The 20660-nt window shown below is 48.9% G+C and overlaps 2 protein-coding genes across 6 annotated transcripts in view; both read left to right on the forward strand.

Annotated features, from left to right (window-relative positions):
* KCNH6 (potassium voltage-gated channel subfamily H member 6) overlaps positions 1-7490 on the forward strand; it is a 21432-nt gene extending 13942 nt beyond the window's left edge. For 2 of the 3 annotated variants that reach the window (XM_021678399.1, XM_021678400.1), the window contains 6 exons: positions 83-335; positions 3432-3625; positions 5193-5277; positions 5842-6010; positions 6726-6912; positions 7206-7490. In XM_021678399.1, the coding sequence (XP_021534074.1) occupies positions 83-335; positions 3432-3625; positions 5193-5277; positions 5842-6010; positions 6726-6912; positions 7206-7490 (1173 nt within the window). Of the gene's footprint in view, positions 1-82; positions 336-3431; positions 3626-5192; positions 5282-5596; positions 5716-5841; positions 6011-6725; positions 6913-7205 lie in introns of all 3 variants that reach the window. The other variant, XM_021678398.1, reaches the window with a different exon arrangement.
* Positions 7491-12298: 4808 nt separating this feature from the next.
* DCAF7 (DDB1 and CUL4 associated factor 7) overlaps positions 12299-20660 on the forward strand; it is a 33104-nt gene continuing 24742 nt past the window's right edge. For 2 of the 3 annotated variants that reach the window (XM_021678496.2, XR_002479725.1), the window contains exon 1: positions 12299-12654. In XM_021678496.2, the coding sequence (XP_021534171.1) occupies positions 12517-12654 (138 nt within the window). In that variant the 5' untranslated portion in view covers positions 12299-12516. The remainder of the gene's footprint in view (positions 12655-20660) is intronic. The other variant, XR_002479726.1, reaches the window with a different exon arrangement.

Raw genomic sequence — 20660 nt, forward strand, 5'->3', positions numbered from 1 at the left:
CCCCCCCGCCCCCCCCCCCCGCCCCGTTCTCCCAGGCCCAGGCCCAGCCGCATCCCGGTGGATGCGGCCGCCCCCCTCGCAGGTGCTGAAAGGCTTCCCCGAGTGCCTGCAGGCCGACATCTGTCTGCACCTGCACCGCGCGCTGCTGCAGCACTGCCCTGCCTTCCGCGGAGCCAGTAAGGGCTGCCTGCGCGCGCTGGCGGTCAAGTTCAAGACGACGCACGCACCACCGGGAGACACGCTGGTGCACCTCGGCGACGTGCTCTCCACGCTCTACTTCATCTCCCGTGGCTCCATCGAGATCTTGCGCGACGACATGGTCGTGGCCATCCTAGGTGGGTCGGGCAGGGAGGGCCAGACCAGTATGGGTGGGTGGGGTGGAAGCAGAGATGTCCTGCCTGGACTTCTCCATTCTAAACGATGGTGGCACCTTTTACTGGCCTGCCATGTGCACATGCACGGTGGAGAGCTTCTTTTTTTTTTTTCCTCCTACCCAGCCCACTGAATCCTTAAAACAAACCTCTACCATAGGTTCCATTTTTCCTGATAGGGAAGTAGAGGCTCAGAGAGGTCATGCTGACAAGTGGCCAGACAGGGATTCCAGGGCTATGTGTCTCACTCTGAAGTCGGAGAAGGCTCCTACCTTCTTCCACTCTTGGGGAGCTCAGTGTGAGAGGGCAAAGGTTTGTCTTGGGTGGAGGGAGGACCCCAGTCTCATTCACTGCTGCTACAGGGACAGCTAGACACTTTGGAGGAAGGATATGAGCACTGGACAGGGACAGATTTGGGGGCATGCTCAGCCTCCGCTACTTACCAACCATGTGACCTTGAGCAGGTCACTTCACCTCTCTGAGATGATTCTCATCTTTCTTGCCATCTCCCTGACTTCAGCCTAGCCCAAGACCCTGATTAGGATGTCAGCCTCTCCTTCCTTTGGTCTCTGTAGCTGGCTCTCCTCCAACCCCACTGGACAGGCCCCCTCCAGTTCCTCTGCTCAGTCCCCTCCCTTTGGTCTGCCCTCAGCTTGTGTCCGCCAAGTGTGGGCTCTGCTTTCTTTTCCTCACCCAATACCCTCACCTGAGCTACCTCCTTGCTCCCACGCTCTCAGCCTCATCTATCCGCAAGCACCAGCAGAGCTCTGTCCTGGCCCCAATCTCTTCTTGGACCAGAATATTCCATTCCTTCCTGGGTCTGGCCACCCTATATTCCACAGGCAGAACAAACAACATGCCTGTGTCTGAAATCATCATCTTTCCTCAAAAGCTGCTCCTTCAGAATCCCCATCACTGTGAACTGTCCGTTGTTGGGGTCAGAGATCTGGGAGTCAACCAAGGGAGCACCCTTCTTCTTTCCTGCCCCACCCCCACCATCCAGGCAGCCACAGACTCCTGTGTGTTACCCTCATTAATACCTCTGTGTCCCACCCCGTCTCCTTGTCCCTGCCTGCCTCCAGCCCGCATCGTGTCTTCCCTGGGCACATGTCAAGAGCTCCTTTCCTGTGTCCCTGCATGTGGTCTACCCCCATACTCCATCTTCACCTTCTGCCAGTGACCTGAAATTCACATCTGTGCATATTCCTCTTCTGTTCAAAATCTTCTCATGGTTCCCCATGACCCTCAGGACACATGTAAACCCCTGATCACAGCATGCATAGTCCTCCCCAGTCTGACCTCCCTAAATCCTGCCACCCTCCCCCCTGGTACTTCGTGCTGCAGCCATCCAAACTACTTAGAGTTCTCTAACCTGCAGTCTCTGTCTCACCTCGCTGCCTTTGCACATGTTGCCATTCTGCTCGGAGCACCTGCCTGGCAGACCCCGGTCATCCTTCAAGACTGAGTTCAAGCCATGGGCTCCTCTTTGAGAACTTCCCTCCCTCCCAGCCTACTTTAGAAGTGCCATCCAAGTGGGAAGGATGATAATTCTATTTAATAATGAAGAAGCTAGTCCAATCTAAGTTTCAGTTAGAGACCTGAAATCCTCTTTTTGTCTTGAGTGAAAATGTACATTAGAGCATAATCCTTCACCTACTGGATAACATCATTTTATAATGCTGCCCACATTCCGAGCTTATGAATTTCATATGTGACTCTGGCGAGTCCCTTCCCTCCTTGGACCTCAGTCCCCTCCTCTTGAGTGACCTTTGATCCTGTTCTCTTGGACAACAGGTCTTGGCTTCCATCCACCATTGTCCTGGTCCTATTGCCAGGCTGAGGGGTTGGACTTCCCTGTGGGGAGTGGATGTCAGGCAATCATGGTCCCTGGCACCCCAGCCCTGGACCCTCTGTCTGCCCTCACTGTGCAGCACACAGCTGTTTCTTCTGCTCTGATTGCCTTTCTCCTGGGGGCCCAGCCCTCATTGTCACAACCCAGCCCCCACTTCATATCTTCTGTAAGCACTCCCTGCCTGCCTCAACTATCCCTGGTAGATTGAACCCCTCCTCCTCCTCCTTAGCTCTTGGTTCTCCCCTGCCCTAAGGCTCTATAGATGAAGTGTAAACTAGTTGGTGGCTTAGGTGCCTGTCTTGTGGGGCTTTGGGGGCTCTTTGTGGGTGGGATAACATCTTATTCATACTTATATCCTGTGACCAGCACAGTGGGCCTGGCACCAGGAGGGACTCCTACCCTTGCCACATGCTCCAAGTGTCACCAGCCTATGTCCACCCTGGGACATCCGTCCCCCCCAACGCCTGGCACCAACCTGTCTGGTGCTTCTTGCTATTTGAGGCAGTTTCTCAAGCAACACATCTGTTCCTCTGGACAGTCCAGTGGGGCAGGCAAGGCAGATATGGTTATACCCATTTTAGAGATGAGAACAGTGGGGTCCAAAGAGGGGAAGTGACTTCCCCAGGCTTCCTCTGCCAGGGCCATGCTGGTTACCTGGCCCCACAGTAGGCAGTGGGAACACAAAGACACAGAAGCCTCAGGCCTTGCCCTGGGGGCAGCAGGGGGCTCCTGGCCCTGGGCTCCCTGCACTCACAGCACCACCAGGCTGAGGAGCAAGGAAGAGGTTGAGCAGGGAGCCTTTAGTGTCCCTTCCTGCCCACTGTCTCCTGGAGTGGAGGGGTGGATAGGGGCAGTACCAAAGAACATGGAAAATAGGAAGGGAGCAGATTCTGATAGAGGGTGGTCCTGAGGGGCCTGGAGACTGGTATTGGGGGAGACCCACATGCTGGGACGGTATGTGCTCTCTGCAGAGTTCAGAGAACAAAGGAAAAGGCAGGTCTCACCTCCAACCCCTCCCCACCCCCAGCCAGCACATCTAGCCTTGTCCCCAGAGCTTGATCCTGAGCACCAAGCCCCAGCCTGGCAGGATCCCTGAAGTTGGCTGGGGGGGGGGGGGCTAGTTCATGATCAAGGGGCCCTCAGGGAGGCTCTTCCAAGGAGAGCTTGGAGCCAGACCCTGGAGAGACCCCTGCCCCTCTGGCTGGCAGGAAAGAATGACATCTTTGGGGAGCCCGTTAGCCTTCACGCCCGGCCGGGCAAGTCCAGTGCAGATGTGCGGGCCCTGACCTACTGTGACCTGCACAAGATCCAGCGGGCAGACCTGCTGGAGGTGCTGGACATGTACCCTGCATTTGCAGACAGCTTCTGGAGTAAGCTGGAAGTCACCTTCAACCTGCGGGACGTGAGTCTGGGTTGGGTGGGCCTGGGCGGGGAGTGGCCCTCCGCCAGCTGGTAACGGGCAATGGGGCCTGCTGAGCACTTGGCCTGCCTGGCCTCAGGGGATCCACCCGACCACCTCCCTTCTTTTCAACCCCATCCTGCGTCCTTTACTGTAATTTCTTCTGTGTCTACCGTGGCCAACATAATGCCGAGTATGATGACAGCTACCAATTGTTGAGCACCAGCTCGGCTTCATTTACATGATCTCATTTAGTCTTCTCTTTGCACAGAGTGTTATTTCCCCCACTTTCTAGATGAAGAAACTGAGGGTCAGAGAGGATGAATACATTGACCAAAGCCAAACCGCCATACAGGAAGCCATACTGTCAAATGCAGAGCCAAAGAGTGGACTCAAGTCTGTGCGACTCTACAGCTGAGGCTTTTTCCACCCCGTGGCACCCAGCTGGAAAGGGGGCGATGTCTGGCAGCCAGGGTCTCACAGTGCCAGGTCCCAGGGGTGTAAATGAGAGATAGAGCAGCCTCTCCTCACAAGCTGATCACTCAGTGGAAGAGACTAAAACAACTCAGGGAAAATAAAGAGCCTCATAGTTAAATAACCAAGGAAGTCATGAGGATGTGTGGGGAGACCAAATTTCTGGGGAGCTCAGGGTTACCAAGGAGTGGGACAACCAGTACAGACTGGAAGGGCCCAGAAGGGACTGTATGGACAGAGGGGTATGGAATCAGCTAGTGCGAAGGAGGGGGCAGGCGTGCCTGGCAGGGGCAGCAGTGGCTGAGGCCCTGGCACTGAGCCCCCCACCCCCGGCCTCAGGAGGAGGGGCTCTGCTGGCTCAAGCCCCACGCCCAGCTCCTGGAGGGTGGCGCTGAGGCAGGTTTTCTTGCTATGGACAGCCATCCCCACCCTGTCCGTTCTGCTCTTCTCCCCACCACCAGTCTCTCCTCTCCCCACCTGATCTGTCTAGGAGACGTCTTGTAAGGATGCTACCTCGGGGGCTCTAGCCCCTAGGAGCCATCAGATGGCCCAAGTGCTCAGTGGTTGGACCCTAGGGCAAGACGGATATGGTCTCTGTGGCCTGGGCATCTGTAGCCCCCGGGTACCCGCAAGTTTCATAGTGCCAAGAGGGTGGTCTGCCAAGGGTGCTGCTGAGGGTATCCTGGATGGATTGGGGATTCCAGACCCAGTCTCCTCAGAGGAAACTCCCCAGTAGCCCAAGCTAAGGACGGGAGCACCAGGGCATTCAGGAAAGGGAGGACTGCAAGAATAGCTCCTCTGTCCCCCTCCCCCTGCACCCCACCAAATCTTGCTACTCAAGGCTGCCTCTCCCAAGACTCTTGGTGGCGAGGGGGGAGGTCTGCACATCTCTAAGCCCCTGTTAATCTCCTGCCCACCAGCACAGGGGAGAACCTGCAGGAAGCTTCCTGGAGCATCAGGGGAAGCCTGGCCACCTGTTACTACTTTCTCACCTAGTTGTCTCAAGGGCCACAGGAGGGGGGTTGGTGCAGGGGAGGAAAAAGAGACCCTGTCCCAGCTTTGGTACCTGTTACTTGATGCTTTTGTTCCCCACAAGGCAGGTGGGGGTTTGCAGTCATCACCCCAGCCAGTTCCAGGCACCCAGGACCACCAAGGCTTCTTCCTCGGTGACAACCAGTCAGGTAAGCAAAGCCAGCCTCCACCAGCGTCAGCCCCAGCCCAGCCTGAAGCCCCTGCCCAGCCTCCTATCCCTTTCAGGTCCTTCCTGATCTGCCTCACCTTGGGAGAGACCTCCCCAGCCCCTTGATGAGAGGAGAGGGGCTCCCTCTCCGAGGCTCAGTAATAGACACCCTTATCTCCTTCCTGCCCCTGTGTGCTCAGAGCCTGAGTGAGGGCTGTCCCCAGGGGCGGATACAAAGCAGCCCCCTGGGGTTTCACATCAAGGCACCAGGGGAGTGGCTGGACTGCAGCTCCCTGGACAGTGAGGCCAGGGCTGGACAGTCCCCACCCCGTCAGCACCCCCAAGCTGGGCCCCCAGCCCCCTTCCCAGGGTTACAGCTTTCTGGGAACTGGAAGCCAGACCTCTGTGGGGATAGGACCTTGTACTCCAGGGCACCCAGGTAAGGAGATCCACTTCTCCCAACCTGTGTTCCCATGGCAGTTAGGGGAAGGGGATGGGCTCTGCTCCAGGTCATGCCTGTGGAACCAGCCAGACTGAAGCTCAGGCTTCCCTTTCCCTCCTGCAGCCGCAGCCCCTTCCCTGAGCATCTCAGATGCATCTGGCCTCTGGCCAGAGTTGCTGCAGCAAGTGCCCCCCAGGCCAAGGCACAGCCCCCCCAACCCTCAGGGAGACCCAGACTGCTGGCCTCGGGAGCTAGGCTCCAGGCTAGAGCAGCTCCAGGCCCAGATGAACAGGTGAGTGTCCTGTGGGCCACGGATGGGGGTGGCTGCAGAGAGCAGGCCCAGCAGTGGGCTAGGCACGGGTGCCCCCTCTTGGTGGCTCAGGGACATCACTGGGTACCCTGTGGGTTTTAGAATGGTTAGCCCCATTTAGCTGCAGGCCTTCCCTTCCCTATGTCACTAAGCCCAGTTCCTTGGATGGCTTGTCCTAGGAAACCCCAAAACAGGCCAAGGGAGCCTTTTTGGAAGAGGGGCATAACCTCATGCAGAAACAAATTCCATGGGCCCTTGGAAAGGGGGTGTGGCCTGTGGATGGCAGGGCTGCGGTGGTAGAGTAAGGGCTTGGGCATTGAAGTCCTGGGCTCCTAACCTGGCTCTGCAACCGACCAGCAAGAATGTGGACAAGTTACTTAACTATTCAGAGCTTCTGTTTGCCCTTTCATGAAATGGGGATAATCAGAATACCCGTACCAAAGCTCCCTTATGAAGGCTAAATGAGGTGTGCACAATGCCTGGTCACTGTTATTATTGAAGTCAGTGCCAAGGGAGATTTCGGCAGGGGCTGTGGATTGTAGCAGGGAAGTAGCTTCAGCGAGGTCCCAGGCTGCCATTCTATCCAGCAGGAATGGCATGCAGGCTACAAAATTGAGAGCTGCATCAGGACCCGAACGGCTCTCCCTTACCCTGACGCTGACTCTGACCCTGACCTTGACCTTGTTCTGTGTGGCAGGTTGGAGTCCCGCATGTCCTCAGACCTCAGCCACATCCTACAGCTCCTTCAGCAGCCCCTGCCCCAGGGTCACACTGGCTACATTCTGGGAGCCCCTACCTCTGATGACCTGGCCTTGTTTCCTGTAGTCTCAGCCACTCAGAGTCCAGGCACTAGGCTGCCCCAGGGCGGTCTGACCCCTGAACAGGTGAGCAGATGAAGGGATCCCCAAGGGCTTTCCTGGAGGCAGCTGCATGTCTGCCCCACCCTGAACTTGGTCTCAATGTGGCATCAAGCCCAGAGCCTCTGTGGCCTGAGAGCAGCTGTTGCTTCTGCTGTCCTCCTTTATGTCCTGACAAGCAGCCTGGACAGGTGGTGGCAAAGCCCAGATTGCAACCATAGACCCCACAGCTGGGGCAAGGGCAACAGGACACAGCTCCTGCCAGTTCCCATCCCTGAAGTTGGTGGCCTCCCCCTTTCTTGCCCACCCCCACCCCCCAGGTCCCAAGCTGTGATGACTTGAACAAGTATTGGCCGACGCAAAGGAATTCCTCCTCCAGGGTGCCTCCCCTGGCCATGGCAACAGACAAAATTTTCACAGTATCCTCAGAACAGGAGCAGCCTGAGGGGCTCCTGTCACCCCTGGCCTCACCTCTTCATCCACTGGAGGTACAGGGACTCATCTGTGGTCCCCGCTTTCCTTCCCTTCCTGAACGCCTCGGCCAGGTCCCCCAGCAGCTGGAGTTCCAGAGACACGGCTCAGATCCTGGATTGGCAGGGAGTTAGAGCCACTGAGCCCCAAGATAAAAGATACCATGAGGGGATTGAAGGTGGGTGAGAGTGAAGGATTTGGGGGAGGCAGACAGCTGCCAAATGGGCCGCTGAAAACTATTCTCCTACTGTAGCTACAAACTGCCAACCCAAGTGACCCACTAAGGCATGGGTGAAGAGGCTTAGGACTTTCCCAGACTCCTCTAGGGCTCTGTTTAGACAGTAGGCCTGGTGGAGGGTGGGTGAGGCTTGGGGGTAGAGGTAGCTTACAGGACAGAGGTGTCACTGAAGAAAGAAGTTTCTGATCTGCATGAGAACCTTGCTGTCAGCTGGGTACTATCGCCTTGTGGCTCAGAACTATCTACCGCTTCACGGCCCAGCACCCAAGGTTAGTGAGATCTCCTGCCAAGAGCCTTTGAACCAGCTGGGGATGAAAGTGTCCTCTGTAGTAGACACATCAGGGCACAGAGCTCCAGCCCCCAGCCACTCTGCCCCTCATGGTTCTGTGATGTCCTTTGGGACTCTACCGGGCAGTGGAACATCTCGCAGCTAATTAAGTCTGCACATTTCATGTTGGGCTGGGTGTGTTACTTACCCAAGGGTCATCTGTCCCTGATTGTGCTGTGAGTCCAACATTGTGGTCTTCTTCAAGTCCCTCCCACAAGGATCTGTGTGTTGAGAACCTCAAAGTGTTCTGCTAGACCCAGGAACCCCAGGGGCATGGGGCTTTCAGCCAGGCTGGGGTAAAGGGAATTGGAGAGGCTCTGGCTTGGTCACCATCAGGAATCATGACAACAGCAAACACTTCCATAATGCTCCCCCTGTGCCATGCTCCTGCTGACATTTCTGCAGATACTAGTTCACTAAGCCTCACTACAACCCTGTGGGGTCGGTATTGTTGGCCTCATTTAAGAGATGAGGAATCAGAAGCAGCGAGAGGCTAAGAAATTTATGCAAGCATGAGGGGGACGTCTGGGGTGCTAGTACTTTCCTGCTTCCTGATCTAGGAGCTGGTGACATTAAGTATATTTCATATTGTGAAAATATGTGTACTTCTATGTGTAAATTATACTTCAATTAAAAAAAAAAAAGGAGTCTTGGAGCACCTGGGTGGCTCAGTTGGTTGAGCATCTGCCTTTGGCTCAGGTCATGATCTTGGGGTCCTGGGATCGAGTCCCGTGTCAGGCTCCCTGCTCAGCGGGGAGTCTGCTTCTTCCTCTGCCTCTGCCCTCTCCTACACACCTGTGCTCTCACTCTCTCTCTCTCAAATAAGTAGATAAAATCTTAAAAAAAAAAAAAAAGGGAATCTTGCCTAACATTATGGGAAAATGAGGACATGGTTTCAATCCATATGTTCTGGCTTGAGAACATGCGCAGTTAATCGCTCCAATGAAACGGCTGTTGTCCAAAAGTACCTAATCATCAGTCCTCAGTCCTTTTTTGGTACTCCTTGAACGAATTTTGAAGATGAATCCCTCCTATCACATATACATTTTTAAGTTAACATTTGAAGTATTTCATTGATAAGTTTAAATAGTTGCAAGGATGTAATTTCCAGTATATTGTGAATATTGATACTTTATAAATTGCCTCATTTATATCGATCCATTTAGATCCAAGTAGCATAGTGATTTAAGAGCCAACATCATTCAGGGGCGCCTGGGTGGCTTAGTCGTTAAGCGTCTGCCTTCGGCTCAGGTCATGCTCCCAGGGTCCTGGGATAGAGCCCCACCTCGGGCTCCCTGCTCGGTGGGAAGCCTGCTTCTCCCTCTCCCACTCCCCCTGCTTGTGTTCCCTCTCTCTCTGTGTCTCTCTCTGTCAAATAAATAAATAAAATCTTAAAAAAAAAAAAAAGAGCCAACATCATTCTTTTTTTTTTTTTAAAGTAGGATCCATGCTCAATGTAGGGTTTGAACTCATAACCTAAGATCAAGAGTGACATGTCTACTGACTGAGACAGCCAAGCACCCTTCACATCTTCATTTTCTTTCTTTCTTTTTGTTTTTGTTTTGTTTTTAGTGCACAATGGTGGTTTATTAAAGCATGGGGACAGGATCTGGGGGCAGAAAGAGCTGCTGCCTCTTTTTTTCTTTTTTTAAAACTTTATTTAAATTCAATTAGTTAACATACAGTGTATCATTAGTTTCAGAGATAGAGTTCAGTGATTCATCAGCTCATATAACACCCAGTGCTCATTACATCACATGTCCTCCTTAATGCCCACCACCCAGTTACCCCATCCCCCCACCCGCCTCCCCTCCAGCAACCCTCAGTTTGTTTCCTATAGTTGAGAGTCTCTTATGGTTTGTCTCCCTCTCAGATTTCATCTTATTTCATTTTTCCCTCCCTTCCCCTATGATCTTCTGTTTTATTTCTTAAATTCCACATATGAGTGAAACCAAATGATAATTGTCTTTCTCTGACTGACTTATTTCGCTTACCATAATACCCTCCAGTTACATCCACATTGTTGTAAATAGTAAGATTTCATCCTTCCTGATGGCCGAGTAATATTACATTATATATATACACATATATGTATATATATGTATATATATACACATACACACCGCATCTTCTATTCATTTTAAAAGCATATGAATGGGGCGCCTGGGTGGCTCAGTTGGTTAGTGGCTGCCTTGGGCTCAGGCCATGGCCTCAGGGTCCTGGGATCCAGCCCCATGTTGGGCTTCCTGCTCAGCCTGTAATCTGTTTCTCCCTCTCCCTCTGCCCCTCCCCCTGCTCGTGCTCTCTCTCTCAAATAAATAAACTCTTTTTTTTGTTTGTTTAAAGATTTTATTTATTTATTTGAGACAGAGAGAATGAGAGACAGAGAGCATGAGAGGGAGGAGGGTCAGAGGGAGAAGCAGACTCCCCGCTGAGCAGGGAGCCCGACGTGGGACTCGATCCCGGGACTCCAGGATCATGACCTGAGCCGAAGGCAGTTGCTTAACCAACTGAGCCACCCAGGCGCCCCAAATAAATAAACTCTTTAAAAAAATAAAATAGGGCGCCTGGGTGGCTCAGTTGGTTAAGCGACTGCCTTCGGCTCAGGTCATGATCCTGGAGTCCCGGGATCGAGTCCCGCATCGGGCTCCCTGCTCGTCAGGGAGTCTGCTTCTCCCTCTGACCCTCCTCCCTCTCATGCTCTCTGTATCTCATTCTCTCTGTCTCAAATAAATAAATAAAATCTTAAAAAAAAAAAAAATAAAATAAAATAAAATAAAATAAAAACATGAGAATAAGCTCTTCTTTAACATTATTCCTTTTTCTCTTCTCATAATTCCATTCTATTCCACCACAGTTTATGCTACATGTAGTTTATTTCCAGACTTAAGGTCTATTATCAGTAACTTGATCATAACTGTTTGCAGCAAATATATGCATATGAATTGTAAAATTAAATTTTTGTAACCTTACCAAGGCTTTAAGGATTATACTCATTAGTACAGAGTTGTTCAAAACAACAGAGATATATTTCAAATTTTTTTAAATTAATTTTTAAAGTTTTTAAAAAAATTTAAGTAATCTCTACACCCAACGTGGGGCTTGAACTCAATGACCCCAACATCAATAGATGGATGCTCTACAACTGAGCCAGCCAGGAACCCAAATATATTTCAAATTTTTATAGAAATTAAAATTTTATTGGAAATGCATATATAAAGGAGGGTATTTTCCTCTCATTAGTTCATGTGTGTGGATGAATATCACTTTTTTATTAGAGACAAGGTTCAGCAACACTTTTATACCTATTTTTCTTTCCTTTTTTAAAAAACTTAAGCAGAGAAAATTTGTTCAAATAAGTAAGCAGATGGAACACTAAGGGGTTTGTTACATACAGCAGTCACATAATTCTTTCTGAGTTGTTCAACAATCCACGATATTTAAAAGGATATTTAATGATACCATCTAGCAGTTCCTTAAGATTCTCCTTTAATTGCGTTGAAAGCAAATCATAGGAAACCATTTAAATTATAAAGAGATGTTACCTAGATTCAGACCCTTCTCCATTTCGAACTGAGGACACAGATATGTTTAGGGCTTGATTAGCTTTTGCCTTGGGCTCCGCTTCGGGGAAAGGGATGGAATGAACGGAACCGACAAAAACTTAGGGCCAAGCAAGTAGGGCCGCGGACTTAACTGAAAACCAACCCTGAAATTCCGAGCGTTTCTAGAATGTCCAGGAAAGCGCGGGAAGGCCTGACTAAAGGTGGGTCGGTCTGCAAAGGCGTGTGCGCCTCCTGCCCTTGGGGGGACTGGGACAACAGCTCCCCGGTATACAGGGCTGTGGGCACCAGGAGGAAATTAAGGTGATTCCCGTTTGGCTGGGGCCAGGCTGCCAGGCCGCGGGCCCTTGGGTGAGGCAGAATGTAAATTTCCACTGGACAGCGTGGAGAAACCGCTCGCAATGGCAGCTGCAGAGAGGAAGTCAGAGCAGGTCACCCAAGGGGTTTCAACTCTCAGAGAATTGGCCTAGAACTCGGAGGCCTGCCCCGCCGCAGCTAGATAACCAGCCTCTAGGCCACCCACGCCCCCATTCACCCGCAGTGCGCCGTTATCTCCCTGACTGACATCTTTCTCAGCCAATCACCTTTGGAGCTGAGAAAGCGCCTGCCCCCTGAAATTGGGCCGGGCAAGTCATTGGAATGACAAACACTTACGCCAATAGCGAAGGGTTTCAGAAGCTACGGATGCACTAGCCAATGAGGAGAAGGAACCTTTCGAAAGGACATGTCAGGCAGCCAACGGCCGGCGCCGCTACGGGGGTCCCGTGGCTTCCGTTTCGAGAGGGCGGGGCGGGGCTTCAAACGGAAGGTGGCTGTTGTCCGAGCCGAAGCAGGTTTGAAACTGGGGGTCGGGCCCGGCAGTCGTTGTCTGTCGCCGCGGCCCCGCTTCCGGGCTAGGCCGTCCCTGCCCGCCCCCGCCCCGCCTCCCTCCGGACCCCTCAGTCTCAGGCCCGGCTCCCCGCCTGACTCGCGCCCGGCCCGCAGCAGCTTGCTGTCGTCCCGGCCCGCACTGCGGCCCCGCCGCCGCCACCATGTCCCTGCACGGCAAACGGAAGGAGATCTACAAGTATGAAGCGCCTTGGACCGTCTACGCCATGAACTGGAGCGTGCGGCCCGACAAGCGCTTTCGCTTGGCGCTGGGCAGCTTCGTGGAGGAGTACAACAACAAGGTGGGCCGGGCAGGGGCTCGGAACCCAGCTGGCGGGGAGCGGGCCCCGGGAGCACCCTTTCCGGGCCGGAGCCCAGACCCCAGGACCCTGCTGCGGACTTGCCTTAGCGCCCCCGGAGCGGTTCCTCTGTGTCTGGCCCTGTGCAGAAGCTTTCGCACTCGTTATCTCATTTAATCCTGGCAGCATTCCTGGGTAGTTAGAAGCGTAATTACCCCCATTTTACTCTTGGGGAAACTGAGGCACCATGTTGTGACTTGACCGAGTCAGACAGCTATTTCGGGGGGGGGGGGTGATGGCACTCAAACTCGACTTTACACCCAAAAGCTACGCCATTTATCACTCCACTCCTCTCCCTTCGCGCCGCATTGCTTCAACTGGGGGGCGGATAGGGGAGGAGAGAGGGATGGCTGTGAAGAAAGATGCTGGTGCCTCAGTTGGTGGTCATACACACTCTTGGCTACACTAGATTTCTGTTAGGGCTCTTTACTGTGCGGGCTTCCCCGCCTCCTGCTCCCACCCCCAGGTACCATTCATGGATCCCCCAGCCCGTCTGCCAGGAGTGTCACTGCTATTGCTGCCTCATTATCTGTCCTCTTAAAAGTGATCTCTTTTTGGAAATTTTGGTCTGTGACCGTGATCCTGCCACTGTTTTCTGAATAGAGAAGGATGACACTTTCCTTATCTTTTCTTGGCTTATTTCATGGTGATACAGAAGTGTAACCTTGAGTAGTAAGTCTTTCTGGACATTGACAACTTGAGGATCTTTCATAGAAGCACAGGCAGTAGGAGGAAGCTTTTTTTTTTTTTTAAGATTTTGTTTATTTATTTGAAAGAGAGAGACACAGCGAGAGAGGGAACACGAGCAGGGGGAGTGGGAGAGGGAGAAGCAGGCGTCCCACTGAGCAGGGAGCCCAATGCGGGGCTCGATCCCAGGACCCTGGGATCATGACCCGAGCTGAAGGCAGATGCTTAACGACTGAGCCACCCAGGCGCCCCGGGAGGAAGCTTTTAAGCTGACATTGCAGCATGAATTTATTTTTGAAAGTTGTTGAATATGTCAGTGGGAAGAATTTTCTTTCCTTTATTCCTTAATCTGTTCCACTTACTGTATTAAACACTGTGAGAGTGATCAGAGCAACTGAGGGCCTTGGCTAGTGGTGTTTAAAGCCTTATACTCCTGCTTGAGACACCACGAACACCATGACTTAAGAAGAATGAAACTGTGTGGACAGTGATAGGCATGGTGCAGGGGGAAAAGCCGGGTGGAGTTTGGTTCTGTCTAGTCCACTGACTAGCTATAAGGTGTTGCACAGGTTAATTTTATTCTCTCACCCACAGTTTGTTGTAGGAAAAGAGTTCTTTTTTACACATAAAGGTCCTGTCAAAAAACATTTGTACATTGTGAGTTTGTTTACAGTTTTCCAGAAGTATTTCTCTAGAGTCTAGGTCTCAACTTTTCTGGAACCCTCCCCCCCCCCTTTTTTAAAGATTTTATTTATTTATTTGAGAGAGAGTGGAGCGAGCTTAAGCACATGAGTTAGGACGGGGGAGGGAGAGGGACAGGCAGACTCCCCGTTGAGCAGGGCTCCATCCCAGGATTCCCCCAGGATTCAGGGATCATGACCTGAGTGGAAGGCAGATGCTTCACTGACTGAGCCAATTGATGAAAGCGACAGACTCTCATTGCCCAGACATAACACACACAATTTACACACAAATCCCTGGGACTACACACTGATATTAAAGTCCACCCACTGTCCACAGAAAAGCAGAGAATCCTGAGCGAGACATAGTTTCATTTTCTGTAATGGTTCGCTCTTCCTTACACCCCATGGTGGACAGCAGAATGGAATGGAATTCAAGGTCCTGATGTGGAAACTGTGTCTGTGTTAGTAAAATTGAGACTACTATAACTATTACTTAGGAATATATGTTTTAAAAAAGTAAATATATCTTTCAAAGGGCTTGAGATTTTTTACACAAATCGATGGCCCCTTTCTTCTTGCAAGGTCTTTCAGAGTCAATTTGGGTAAGCAGTAGCAGCCCCATTTCTAAGAAAGGAGGAACTGAGCCACAGATAGGCTGCTGGTGAAATCAGTGAAGTAACTAGGGTCAAACCTCATTTATAGGAACTCTACCCCAAAGTTTGTCCTTTCATTTAGCAACCTGATGGAACTCCTTTGTTCCAGGCACACAGGAAGTGTGGGTGCCAGGCACACAGGAAGTGTGGGTTTTGGTAGTGAAATATAAACTAATAATCCCAGTAATCACACCATAAGCAGTTACTTCTATCTTAACTCACTTGCATGATGCAGGTGACACAGTATCTTAAAACTATTTTTGTGCACCAGTCTGTCCAGGTCAGGGTTCTTAACACGTGTGTGTGTGTGTGTGTGTGTGTGTGTACATGTGTACGTGTGTACACATGCCATGGACACCTTTGGCAATCTGAAGCCAGTAGACCTCTTTTCATAATTACATTTTCAAATGCATAAAAAACATAGGAATATGAAGGAAATCGATTATATTGAATTACAGTTATCAAAAACATTTTTTAAAAAAGTGGAGCTATAGTAATATGTACTTTTTTTAGAGGGTGGGTGAGGGGCAGAGGGAGCGAGAGAATCTCAAGCAGACTCCCTGCTGAGCGCAGAGCCCATCATGGGGCTCGAGCTCATGATCCTGAGATCATGACCTAAGCCAGAACCAAGAGTCGGACACTTAACTGACTGAACCACCCAGGCACCCTTGTACTTTTAAATTAATTCATTAAATTACACCATCCAGTGTAATTATGACTATAATTTTATTTTTTTATTTTTTATTTTTTAAAGATTTTATTTATTTATTTGAGAGACAGAGAATGAGAGACAGAGAGCATGAGAGGGAGGAGGGTCAGAGGGAGAAGCAGACTCCCTGCCGAGCAGGGAGCCCGATGGGGGACTCGATCCTGGGACTCCAGGATCATGACCTGAGCCGAAGGCAGTCGCTTAACCAACTGAGCCACCCAGGCGCCCTGTGACTATAATTTTAAAGTAGTGATGAGGGTAAATAGCATTTCAAGATGTTTAATTATAGTAATGTGATATGATAAAAATCTGATTTCTGTCAGTGACAAAGTCAGATATTGACATGGCTGTGAGTAGCTGCCTCCCTTCGTAATGGAAGGAAATGCTAAATTTCAGTCAGAGGTTAGTGAAAATACGAATGTGATTTTCCAATTCAAGCTCATGGACCTCAAGTTAAGAAACCCTGATGAAAAGTATCTGTGCCTGGGGGCTGGTGAGCAGTAAATACCACTTTAACACAGTGCCTTTTAGGCTCAGTTTTGGAGAAGACTTTTACCAAGGAGGTGCCAGACTTCACAGTTTAGAGGAATTTAAAAGTTATTGGAATTTTCGGATCTTTGTTTCCTGCTTGCTGTTGATAATGATTGCCAGCAGAGGGCAAAATAAAGGGACGCAGCTTTTAACATGGGTGAAAAAGTCCAGAAATGTTCATCTTTTTTACTCTGGAGACACCGACATAAGAATACATGATTATAATTTCTAAATTTTTTGTAGTAATGTAATCATGTTTTTCCTGTAGTAAAATCATTTGTGTTTGTAGTTCAGTAGAATTAAATTTATGTGCATTTCAAGAACAACTTGACTTTCAAGTGTTCCATCATCTGAATACATTTGGAAGTTGTTTCAGAGTAAAGAACTGGATTCTATCAACTACACCTGGAGTAAGAAGTCCCATAATCAGTATTGTGTTTCATCTCCTCTTGTGGTTTCTGCTGGGGCGTACAGCAGCATTGGTGTTGGAGTGGTGGTTCCCTAAATCTTAGTGTGTGTCTGAGACTCCCCTGAGGGGTTTGCACATTCCTGGGCTCTCCCCCTGAAGTTAACAGACACTCGGCGGATTCAGAAACAGGTGGTACAGATGGCACTCTAAGAACATTACCCTGGGATTACCTTGACATCTGCTGACCAGAAGCAGAAATCTTACCTTTTTTTTGCATCTACATGCACCTGAACATTGATTCTTCTCTTCCATCCCATGCAAAAAGCTCTATTACCATATAGCCCCTTTGAGGTACTTTGTGTTGAGATCTCAGTTTGTGTGGCCTTGGGCAAGTTAACACCTGTGCCTCAGTTTCCTCATCTGTAAAATGAGGGTAATAAGATTAAATGAGTTAATGTATATGTAATGGGTTTAGGAACTCTGCCTGGGACATACATGGTAAGCAATTTAGAAATGTTACTATTATTATTTAATCATCATCTTTACTATATCTGTATAATTGAAATATAATCAAGGAGAATTATTAGGTGTTAATATAAATGTGATTTATATTTTCAAGAGAGGAATCAGGACCCCAGGCCAGAAAGCTACCTCAGAATGTCATTATGTTCATTCCTCTGCCTTTTAAAGACCCAGAGGAAAAAATTCCCTTGATTCCTTTCAACTACACCCATTTTTGTGGTCTAGAAGCTTCTTGTAGTCAGACTCCAAGTACCATAATGTACTAGTTAAAGCCCATTTTCTCTTGTTCTACCTGACTTAGATACAGTAGCTGATACAAGAACGCTGGTACGTCTCCTGAGTTTACAGGTGGTATTTGCCCTGTTTTAGGGCGAAAGATGAGTAGCAGTTCCTAGGCTTCTGTTTCACTTAGTTGCATGTTTCAGAGTTGGTTTTGAATAGAATTGGCAGAGTCATAGGGATTTATCTTGCCCTAATATTTATCTAACTGACCATCGTGCTTTAAGATTTAGCATCTAGAAAACATTTTAAAGTTCTGAGGAGAGAAATATAGGTATAGTATACCTGATGCTTTTTGAAGAATACTGGTAGTAAGACCACCTTGTACCTGAAATATACATGGGACGAATGCTTGCCCTCTCAGCCTGTGTTGATGCCTCTGAGATTTTAAAGCAGTTATTTTATCTATTTGGCACATAATGATTTTGACTGTGGCATATAAATTTTCACTTCTTAGTATTTGTGGCAGCTCTTCAGGAATCTCTTCATTTAATTCACCAGATATGATGTATTGGGCACAATGATGATACTTAGTAACCTTCTGTAGCCTTTGTTAGCAGATGTGAAATTGGCAACAAAAAAGACTCTTAAGTGTTTTAGTAGCCTAAGGGTTTGTGGTAGACACTTAGAATTTTGCAGTGCTCCACCAGTCCCTCGCAAGACTGTGCAGGGGAATTTAAAATATAAAACTCTTCTGGTTTTAACTTCCTCCTTTCTTTTTTCTAGACAGTGAGAGGACTAATTCCTCCATGGGACCACTGGATAAAAGTGCTGCTGCTTTATTCCTTTTTGTCCTAACCTGGTTCATACAGACTTACTGGAGATGCTGTGATTTGAACAAGGAATGAATCTCTGTTCCATAGGTAGTCTGGCTTGCCTGAGGCCAAGATGCCAGAGCTGATTGGTTAGCCTCTGAGCCAGGAGCTGAAGGGGTACTATGCCAGAATTCATCTCAAAGTTTGACAAGGCAGGACTTCTCTGCAGACATTGATCAACAATAATCAGTCAGGAACAGGCTTGAAGGGAGGACAAATGGAAAAGATTAAGTTTATTCTCTCAGGATTTTGCTTAGCTAATTTTGGTTATATTAACAATCATAGAAAATGTTCCACTGACTGGAGTGGTATTGTTGATTTGCATAACTTGGGGGCTTTAAAAAAATTACATATATACAGGGGTGCCTGGGTGGCTCATTTGGTTGAGCATCTGACTCTTGATAGCAGCTCAGGTCTTTTTGTTTTTTAAAGATTTGATTTATTTATTTATTTATTTGAGAGAGAGAGAGCGCGCGAGCGAGTGTACAAGCAGGGGCAGGGGCAGAGGGAGAGGGAGAAGCAGGCTTCCCATGGAGCAGGGAGCCCGATGTGGGGCTCGATCCCAGGACCCTGGGAACATGACTTGAGCCGAAGACAGCCACTTAACCAACTGAGCCACCCAGGCGCCCCATCAGCTCAGGTCTTGGTCTGAGGGTTTTGAGATCTAGCCCTGCATTGGGCTCCATGCTGGGTGTGGAGCCTACTTAAAAAAAATAAAAGAATTACATATATACACACACACATTCACCTTAATGTTCTGGTACTAGCACTGTGTGTAATAAAAGTGGAATACACAGGTTCCTTCCTCAAGGAGTGTCTCATAACAAGATAGACATGGTACCTTTTAAATTTTTTTAAAATGTAAGATGTGTAAGTTATGTTGTTATTCATGAAAGCATTTGAAAGTGAAGATGTGGTCGTGTCTTCATAAATATTTTATATTGCATATATGCTTCTTTAAAGATTTATTTATTTGAGAGAGAAAGAGCACGTGTGGGGGCGGCGGGGGCAGGGGCATAGGGAGAGAGAAAATCTCAAACAGACTCCACACCGAGTGTGGAGCCCAATGCTGGGCTCTATCATCCCATGACTGAGACCACGACCTGAGCCGAAACCAAAGTTGGATGCTCAACTGACTGCACCACCCAGGCGCCCTGCATATATACATCTTAGAAGACCCCTGACATTGTAATATCCACAGTTTTAAAATAAGTAAAAATGATGTTTACAGCCTTTTCTTTTTAGGGACTTTTTTTTTTAAGTTTTTTTTTTTTTTTTTTAATTAGAGAGAGTGTACAAGCAAGGAGAGCGGCATGCAGAGGGAGAGGGATAAGTAGGCTCCCTGCTCATCAGTGAGCCTGATGCGGGGCTCACTCCTAGGACCCCGGGATCATGACCTGAGCTGAAGGCAGACGCTTAACGACTGAGCCATCCAGGCGCCCCTTAGGGGCATTTTTTTCACATGTTGGGGTAAAGCATTTGTGAAGCAATAGTTGCACAAAGGCAGGGGAAGTGGGAGATAAAAGTTTGATAGGACAGGGAAGACATGGAGAAAAAGGGACAAGGGTAACATAAATGTTGACAATTAAGATGTTTAAAGTTAGGTCATTTTTCCTTATGCTCCCAATACTAAGTGAGGAAGGACAGAAGGATAATGAAGATTGCGTGGGTATAGGAAGATGCTAAGAAAGGAGATCTTTGGCTTCAGATTTCGAGCTCATATGGTTCTCCAGAATTGGATTTTGCAGGCAAAATCAACAGTCCTTTGTTTGGGACAGGGAGAGGAGGGTGCACAGACCGGCAGCAGGCGCTTCTCCATTGGACACCTGGGGTAAGAGGGGAGCTGAGCTGTACAGGGAGACACATAGACGTGCCATCTTCTCGAGATGCAGCAGATAAGGCGGGTTGGAAGAGAGGGTGAATTGTGAGCAGCTTGACAGTTTATCATCCCGATTGGCTGGGGAAATGCAAAAGCTTCGTGTGTTTCTGTTAACTTGGAACACGGCCCTGGCTTCTCCCATAGGGGCTTCCTTCAGAGCATGTAAGAAGCACATGCCTCAGTCAAAAAGAACCAGCACAACAGCTGTAGAAAGATACTATAAAAAAGAGGAAATTATGGGAAACAAGTGGCAGGTAAAGTACCCACACTAGAAAAATGTTTTTTAACCTCAGATGAAAATTAACGGCCAGTCCTGCCACCATAAATTCAAAGAACTTAAGAAAGTAAAGAACTCCAAGCAGAGATACAGAAGATCAGGTAAAATAAGGCACAGTGACAGGAGAAAATGGAGCATCAGCAGGTAGAGCTGAGGAATATAGTGGAAAAGAAAACAAAAGTTATCACAGAATTAAAAGCCACATTGGAAAGAGAATAAAAACAAATACAAACTGCTGAAAACCTAGTGAAGGATAAGAAAGACAGGTTGAGCAAGTGAAATGGAAATAAACAATTGACTGCAGTAGATGCAGAAAACACAAAAGCTCAAATATGTAATTAAAGACTTTATGGAAATAAAGGTTTGAAGTAATGAGTTTAAACCATCTTTCAAGAAAAATGGATACAAAACAAGCGACACTGAAAACTTTCCTAGGAAAGTTTCTCAGTTTTAAGGGTGAAGAAAGAATCTTGGGCAGCCAGGCAAAATAGTTGATTCCTCTTGA

Source organism: Neomonachus schauinslandi, chromosome 15 (genome assembly GCF_002201575.2).
Source record: "Neomonachus schauinslandi chromosome 15, ASM220157v2, whole genome shotgun sequence".
In the NCBI taxonomy this organism is placed as follows: Eukaryota; Metazoa; Chordata; class Mammalia; order Carnivora; family Phocidae; genus Neomonachus; species Neomonachus schauinslandi.